At 39.6% G+C, this 9196-nt stretch overlaps 1 protein-coding gene across 4 annotated transcripts in view; it reads left to right on the top strand.

Annotated features, from left to right (window-relative positions):
- The first annotated feature begins 5951 nt into the window (after positions 1–5951).
- Positions 5952–9196, top strand: part of Src42A (Tyrosine-protein kinase Src42A) — a 35189-nt gene continuing 31944 nt past the window's right edge. Inside the window, exons 1-2 of one of the 4 annotated variants that reach the window (XM_086971507.1) lie at positions 5952–6346; positions 7057–7755. In XM_086971507.1, the coding sequence (XP_086827633.1) occupies positions 7229–7755 (527 nt within the window). In that variant the 5' untranslated portion in view covers positions 5952–6346; positions 7057–7228. Of the gene's footprint in view, positions 7756–9196 lie in introns of all 4 variants that reach the window. The other 3 variants (XM_086971506.1, XM_022846550.2, XM_022846552.2) reach the window with 3 other exon arrangements.

Genomic DNA, 9196 nt, shown 5'->3' with positions numbered 1-9196 from the left:
TTTATGCAAGGAGTCTGGATCCCCTGAATGTTGCCAGATATAGAACCGGCATTCTCATGGTACGAGCCATTGTAGGATATAACAAAAAATTTTCTAGTTCTTTACTTTTCGAGCAATTACGCAGGATTTGCAATTGCCTTATGACCGGTTCAATTTGTTTTAGCAATAGGTTGCAGCATGGTAATGTTTGAATACATACAGCCAACAAAAAAAGTAATTGATTTAAGGTGCGCAAACTCCAGCTCTAGACTACTTAACATCTTTATAACTGTTATACTAATCTTCAAGCTATAAAAGTACCTGATTCTCAATGACTAACATTTATCATATGATCTCTCTCTTTGAAACAAATTGGCACACGGAAGGTGCATCCGAAAATTGGCAGATCTAAAAAACTTTTTCTTGTTAGCTCGATGTATACCACACGTTTCCATTTGCCCTGAACTTAATTTTTTCAGAAATTCATGTTTGTGCTTTTCTTCTTAAATTTCGGTGTTTCTTTACAATTTTCTTGTGCTTTAGGGAGTCCTAGAATGCGCCGACATAGATCGCATCGTCTATGCTGTAACTTTCCGGTTACAGTGAGTCGTACTTTTTTTGGTGTTTTAACGCAAAATCAACTTTTAATCTTCACTTTTAAAATTGTCTTATTAGTAACGAAATGTCACTAATTTTGCCCGAAACCTTTTGACTACTTCCAGCAGAACTGTCACTTCAGGCATAATCACTGAACGTTTATTTTCATTAATAAACTATGTGTGCTTCTAAAGTTATGATTAACTGATGACGCTCAATTAGCTTATAGTTGCGGAATGTAATTATTTACCAACTTTCGTCCATTAATTGTTTATGGTTTTTTTTGGTTATTCACACTTTGGATGTCTGTTTGAAATCAAACCTAGCTCCTTGTCAAAACCGTTTTGCTTTCGAACTGAGTTTTTATACGTGTAAACGAGTAGTATATAAAATTAATGCATACAGATGCACAAGAAAATAGTATTGTTCCCGCTATTTCAACACATCGTTTACATTTCCTGTCATAGCCATTCTAAATTATTAGCGGTATCACTAGCCTTCATCGCAAACTATGGTTACTGTCAACTATTATTATATTACAGAAAATAAAATTGGACAGATACTACAGCCGTAACTCTGCTCTATTAAGCGACACTTACCTTAACTTTCGGTAGTTTCGCAAGAAAATAGGCAATTGCATAAGATTGATACTTATACATTATACATATACACTAAGTAATAACACCCTGAAAATTCGATCGAGACTATAGATTAAAAGTAAAATACGCTGTTCGTTGTTAATTCGTTGTTATATAGACTTGTTTGCCTAAGTATTACACTAGCCTTACCCGTAAAGGGCATAAGTAGTAAAGTATCCTGTACTTTTTTGTAGGAAGGAAATAAAAGCATTCAGCCCCAACTACAGGCAGAAAGGAATGAACATCTTGAGGTATAAATTTTATGAAATAATAATAGTTAAAGTGCCAATATTAAACAACTCTACATAATACTGGTGGTCTCGATTTACACAAAACATTCAACAAACAAAAGGGGTAAAGAAGATCGCTGTCCCAAAACACTGCCAAAAAAATGCCCAAAAAACTACTCGGTTCCAACACAGAAGTAGAGAACAATTGCAACGTGAGAACTCAGAAAGGAATAAACGAGTGGCTGCAACGGTGCTGTTAGAGCACCGCGGCATGAAGCATTATAGAAAATGAGTTATTGCAGAAGAGATCCATTTTTCGCATACAATTGACCGCAGATGAAATCCGCATAACGCGCCTAGTATCCAGATTTGAGGCTGCATAAACCTTTAACCACCTCCTCTATGTTCCTCAATCGGCGCAATCACCCCCTTTTACCGTAATATCTATCGAAAAAAAGCGTAACTTTTTTCAATAATTTTTACAAGAAAAGTAATGATCACAGACTCTGTTTAGCAGAAAAACATTCTGAATAATTTAGAATATTACTTTATAAAGTATTCTTTTGTACCAAAAAAGATATACAGTAGCCATCTCTGACTAAAATTACCGAAAAGTACGGATAAGTATTCTTTCACAGGCCAACTGATAGTTGGTCCCCTTCCAACGGAGTCATTGCTCCGTTGTTGTGTTACCAATAAGTAAACACTAACATGTCCGGCAAATGTAGCCGAGACTATTACTAAACCGCTGCGTAAACTCTATTTTAAAAATGGTCGGGAACGTGTAACCTTAACAAATAACGTTGTATCAAAATACAGTTACAATAGGCTATCTTGCAGGGCTCAGTCGTTAACAAATTATCTTATTACTGAATTCCGCTAACAATTTGAAGCTCTAATAAATAATTAGTATAAATTTTACGCTTTATGCTGTGCTAACATTGCATCAAGTAGCTGACCTTCAACCCGAAGCAAACATATCTATCGTAAGATTCGAATTCGGCCTTCAGTTCGGTAGATTTTGCCACTGCACCATAACGGGCACTTCTACGAAAGCTATGAAATAAGTACTAGGTGTATCACCAATTAAAGTAGTTAATATTACAAAGTAATGAAATAAAATGATACAAAGTAATGAAAAACAAGACTGCCACAGTTCCAAATAAGAAAACACGACAGGTAAAGCTGGATGTCTGGAACCTGAGAAGTGTTATAGTTTATGTTAGGCTGAGTGTGACATAAATGAATGAGCAGGCAGCTATAAAATACTGTACACGAGCTGATCTAGCAGTATATTTATTTGTATTCTTTTTATATTTTTATAATTATTTGTCTGTTGTTACTAAGCCATTTCGGCATTATTAGTTCAAATAGAATACAATGGCTTATGATTTCTCGTTTTACTCGCTTCAAATGAAGTTCTTGATTTTTCGAAAAATGTATCAACTTGGATTACACATACTCCATAAACAAAACTAGCCTCACTTCGATCAGCGTTACCTTTTCAGCGCTTATTCTGTACTTTCCAAAGACAGGTTACGTTGTGCCGGCAACGGTATCCTGCAGAACATTCCAAATAAAATATAGGTTTTTTTCGAAATCCAGTGAAACTTGATAATTGTCTTATGTTTACTTCTATCACACAATAGACAAGCGAGAATTACAAATCGAACAACACATTTAGTAAAAGTTTCTGGGTTTCGCCGACATATTTGCGTTCTTTTAATGAAAGTTTGAATAACAATTTATCGTAGTTTGGTTGGACCTCACCGATCTCACAACATATAACCTTCTATTATGAAACTGTGGTCGTCATGAGCTTGTTTCATAAGGTTTTCATCTCAAAAAACTTCAGAGGAAAAGTCCAGAAGCATTTAGCAGCATGGTCTAAACAGTCAAACCTGATCGTCTTTTCTGAATAGTCGCCAGCCACTTGGTCTCTCACTAACGTTAATATATACACCTCCAAAATCCTATTCGTACTATATGGTTTCAACATGATGCTCTCGATACTACTAAAGACCAATACGATTTTTAGTGAATATTTTCGTTAAACTAATTGTTGCATCTACCTTGTTAACTCCTTTGAATTTAGTACTCATGTGGCATTTGGTTCAAGGCTAACGACTTGTCGGGATCACAACACCGCCTTGCACTTTATTTAACTTCTGCGTTCTCTAGATGCCGAAAACTTCAGAAAAACTAGTGCCAGCGACACATCAAGTTTCTAACGCTACGCAAGATAACGTCTGACAATCTCAGAAGACATGGTTAATTTAACGTGTCATAATCAGGTGACTGACAATATATGACATCCAGACAAGGCTAACGTGTCATCAAAAAATCTTAAAAGTGTCTATTTTCAGCTAAGAGGAATCACTTGCGATCTGTCGTGGGCGGACACCTGCCCAAACGGTATTGAATTTACCCCGCAAGTAACCTGCTAAAATACGTAGAATACAGCGTAAATGCAGCCTCATCTCGGATCATTTGTAGCAAATCTGCTTCAAAAGAGTGCCTGATACTCTCACAGTCTCTTTATCTATGAACTTTACTCGCTGTTTCAAATATGCAGCGGTTTCCTCACAGTCTAAAAAGTCAATTATATTAGGTAGTATTTGTAAAAAAGGGATCCCGTCCTCGAAAAGAGTGGTAGTGCAAAGGTGTATAAGATGCCTTACAACGGGCAGATAATTGTAAATATAATGTGTCGTTTTGTCTTGTCAAACAATATGCTAGAGTCACGACACCACGGCTTCAGAAGAGGGGGCTACTTGTCACAAACTCTCAAAAAGGCTTACCATTAGACCTTGAAAGTAGTGATAATACTCTCTGCATATTAGGTGCTTTGACTTCGCGTTGGTTTTTGATAGAGTAGATCACTACGTTCCACTGCTGCACGTTCGGCTCAAGTAATTGCTAAGTGCCGCTCTTTTTTGTTGTCAGTCTGGTAGGTCGTTACATAAGTGCACAGAATATTTTTCGGATATAGCTCCAAGATAATACACAAGCTCCATAATATGCGCAATCTTCGTTCAAAACCTAGGTGTACTCTTTTGAGAAAGAGGAGATACGTACATACTAAATGTACGCTGATCGATTCAAGAAATCTGGGATAGTACAGGATTAATTTACAGGAGGATTTTGTCGTCGATATAATATATTCCGTAACCAAATCGTGCTTGCTAGTATCGCTGACTATCCGCGTAGTACTGAGCTGGAAATAGCACGAATTTAGCAAGCGTACTCCACATGACGAAGTTTCTGCCTGCTGTGTCGTTAGGCAAATTAATTTGAGAAGCTCTTCTCAGTCCAGCCTTTCCTGGTTGTGACTGCTACATCCGCAACGGTGCTCATTCTATTGTGTTATATTATGTGGCGCTAATAAAAAAGACGTTGTGAATTGTATCATACGCAATAGTCCACTGAACTTCCGCTATGCGCGTCAGCACTCACGTATATGGGTGAAGCTTCTTCAGGGAGAAACACGCGATAGGAGCTTGAAAATGAAATCACCGACGCTATATTTGAAGATGCGTATTACACCGGGTTAGAGTACCGGACTTTACGAAGCCGTCTACCGGTGCAGCAGATTATTAACCGGATGGATTGTTAAAGGGGACGTGAATCGGAAAAAAGCATGTTCTGACTCACGACGGCCTTTGGAGGATGGGGTAGGTGAAAATAGACTTTGGGCAACTCTAACGTCTGAAATTTAAGCATGACCTTTATTGCACCGTAATGCTCGTATCGCAGGAATTCTAAAGCTGTATTCTATTAAAATTAACATATTAGTTAAAAAAATTTATAATAATAAAACTTATTTTTCCTTAGCTTTTCACCTCAATACGATGAACATTCCAGACAGTCTTACTCGATGGGTTAACATAAATTCAGTCAGCCTTCAAATCGCATTTTATCGGCGTACATGTTGTAACCAAAGTTGAGCGATTATCGATTAGAAATTCCCGCGGTAACATAATGGCTTAGTCATCAACTAAAACTTGTTCTATCGGCAAACAAAGCATTGTGCAGTCATGCTCAAGCCATGGATATTAATGTGACCAAAAGTGACTCGAGTAGGATATTGTCTAAAGTAGTCTTACACGAGATCATAGACTTTCTTATCCACGAAATAGACGGTTTATACCTTTACTGGACTTCTTCGGATGCACGGGAATCAACAAGCGATTCGCATATTACGAGTATTTCTTAAAGTGGCTTTCGGGAAGCTTTACATTTAGTATGCTTACTATAGAATGCCTTTGAGTCCGCTTGAGGATTTTTTTCGAATCTTCATGATACGTAATTGGTAAAGGCCAGAAGATATAACAGACATAACCTTGATGAGCCAAACGAATCTAATGTTGATCCTGTTAGGTTCAATTTTCCTTCTGATTTCTCGACGGCCTATTTTGGGACTTAGATATTGCCGCGCATCACATTTATGTGTGGTACTGTGAGTGCCACATGTGGTACGAACCAAAAACAGCCGATCTAGCGGGTGGATTTTTCAAAAGAACTCAGGCAACTCTGGGCGATGGCCGGACCAGTGCGACGGCTTACAGCAGCGACAACGATGAGTTAGCGGCTGATGCTTAGGGGCAGCAGCTAGCACAATCATTACCAATCAACGCGAGTTTGCAACTGTGGCTAGCCGTCAACAAAATTTTCGTTTCCTTACTATATTCTATATATTGTACCTGCCTAACGGGAGAACCACCACAACTGGTGGAATTTGTGATGGCCGGGGGTGGCTGAGCGGCAGAAAAAGCCGCATTGTAGGTTCAAGTTGTGTATGAATGTTGGAATACATGTTCCAACACCTGCTTAGACCACAGCCATCGTCGACGAAAGGCTGCCTGGTTCTCATCGTATTGTATGGAGTGGATGACGTGAAGAGTGAGTGGTAGTGCGAAAGAAGAACATTGTATCGACCACAATTAGGGCCCTCCGCTTCAGCTGCGGCGTTGCAAATTGGTTTTTTTCCTGCATACGGTTTAATAAAGCTAGAAAAAAAACTCGGTAAAAGGTGGCGACGAGATTACCTAGTACTACTAGACAAGGCAGTGAATGTGAAATTTAGTGCGTGCCCCTTTTCCTAACCCCTATTTCCCGCTCCTAATTGTCTTTTCTCGCCTCCCAGGATACGAAAATTACGTGCTCGTGTGTGCCAGTTTTTGATTTTCGAATGTGTACGGCCAACCAGTGATAGTAATAGCACAGCTGGTACTTCTAGGATTAACCTTACCGTGTGTTGTTAGCTGGCAAAACAATCGAAGAAAATTAAGGTCTGTGATTATCATAGGAAGATTTTCACTCATGAATTTGCTGTCAATTCCTGTTCTAAACGCTTCTGGTGCCGATCACAAGGGTCCGGACCAGCGCTTGTGCACAGCATCGATGTCTATTGCTTCCGCCTAAGCTACTGTGTACCCCTGTATAGGGTGCGGTTCAGTAAGAAGAGAAGTAGAGAGGCCGCTCCATTTTATCGCCACAACCAATCTAGCTGTTTTCACAACTACGCTAATGTTGCTACTTCTAACTAGTTTACTTACATACTGGCGGTAGGGCTGGTGCAGGCATATAAAAAATACACAATCGATTTTCAGGCAACTGTGCAACGACGCAAGTGGTTGCGTCTGCCCCCCTCCTCAGAAACAATAAGTAATAGCATAGAGTATAATAAAAATATACACATATACGTTGACTTCACCAAGAAGAAGCAAGAGAAGGAGGTTGACGCGTTGCTCCTATTGACGCTATTGCTTCTTCGTTGTCACGATGGGCACTTGCTTCAGCAAATCTCGTTCGGGAGTTAAGGCGAAGCCTGACGAAACCGCCTTAAGCTCAGAGGTAATGGGAGCTCCTCACCCGATTATAAGTGGCGGACATGGCCCTATCCAGACGGGCCCTGCAGTCAGCAGCGTAGGAATGGTGGGCGTCGGCGGAGTGCCGGTTGCCGTGGGAAGTGTTGTTGTGGCTACCGGCCAGGAGCCAAGACAACATATAGGCATCCACTCAGGACACCCGGCGCTGGACGCTGCCCTCGGCGGTGGTATGCCTAATGATGCTTCAGAAGGTGGCCATGGGTCGCCTGGTATAATGTCCGCCGCTCCAAAAGTATTTGTGGCTTTATACGATTACGATGCTCGGACTGATGAAGACCTATCGTTTAAGAAAGGCGAACATCTCGAAATCCTGAACGATACACAGGGCGACTGGTGGTTTGCCCGTAGCAAGTCAACGAAACACGAAGGATACATACCCTCGAACTATGTAGCTAAGCTCAAATCTATCGAGGCTGAACCGTAAGTACCATATGCTTAAACATTTCGGCTTTCGTGTATTTTTAGCAGAAAGTCATACGCACATAAAAATATGCACATTTTGAACTATTTTATATTGTAAACAATGTGCTGAGTGAATAAATTTCGCAAAACTCGACAGCGAGGCACTGCATGAGCCTAGGTTTTTGAAAGCCGTATACTGAGATCACAAAGATGGACAATTATTTCTGGAAGTTGAAATAATCTTGGTGTAAGAAACCATGGCTATTTATGAAAAAGACAGATTTGTGCTGTTCCCATCAAACGATCGAAGCGGCTTGTCATATTTTTGTTGGCTTAAACCTAAACGATTTTATCTACATATGTAATTACGATGGATAGTAATTGGACATGGAATTAACACGTCAGAGCTGATTCATCCTCGGACAGGGTCGCAAATTACACGACGTTGGACACGAACTTTGGGTTCATAGCGGGTACATCGAAAAATGTACAGAACAGATTATCCTCATTTCTTTGAACTCGATTTCCCTTTGGAAATCTGTCAATATTTTGCTCTTAAAAGTTCTATATTTAATCGGGATATTAACGCCTTCTCTTTCGAGCAAAACGTATCCCAAAGAAAGTAACAAAGATGTGACAAATGTCTATTAACAGGTACGTAATAGTGACATGCGCACATCACTAGGCAAAAGAATGACATACCGTCATACATGTATGTGCTACAGCTTGGTTGATTTACCAGAGAAGCAAATGGCATTCGAAGTTCCCGTTTGTGTTGAAAATTTAGCTGCTATATCCCGGGTCATTTAATTCTAATTACAGCGGTTGCTCTCATTTTTGAACGCAAAAAAATAATATTGATTAATCGTTGAGTTCTCGTGATTAGCAACGCAGAATACATCGAAATATTTCGTCTCCATCCAATGATACTGTCGGTCAACCAATAAGCCAGCAGTACTTTTACGACACTACAAAGAACTGAAATTGATATATTGATAAAATCGACCAATGCAAACGACGTCGTAGTACATCTTCATTTCATTGTTAATGAACTCTAAAGCTGCGCCGTTCGCCCTCATTCTTTCTGTTCATTTCAATTGGCATTGATAGTTCCGGTAGCCCTACTGACGGGCAGTTGTTACGACGGAATCGCTTCTTACTGTGGGGCTGGTTTTCTCCAAGCGGTAACTATAGAAAGCCATTATAGCCAAGTTCGATTGAATATCCTATGTTTCAAAACAAATAGTGACTCCTTGACACCGACATAACCAAACAACACCGACAGTAACTCGAGGCAGCATTTCGTCTATGATATTCTTGATAGTGGGACTTTCCACCCTTGGCAGGTTGCCACTTTCACTAGGTGAACTAACAGAGATAAATATATCTGCTAATTTCCAAGACCTGTTGCGAATTACGTTCCCTAAATATTTTTATGGCAAAGAGAAATAAGACATTT

Source organism: Varroa jacobsoni, unplaced genomic scaffold, assembly GCF_002532875.2.
Source record: "Varroa jacobsoni isolate VJ856 unplaced genomic scaffold, vjacob_1.0 scaffold_1243, whole genome shotgun sequence".
NCBI classification, from domain to species: Eukaryota; Metazoa; Arthropoda; class Arachnida; order Mesostigmata; family Varroidae; genus Varroa; species Varroa jacobsoni.
This window is presented reverse-complemented; position numbering and strand designations above follow the sequence as displayed.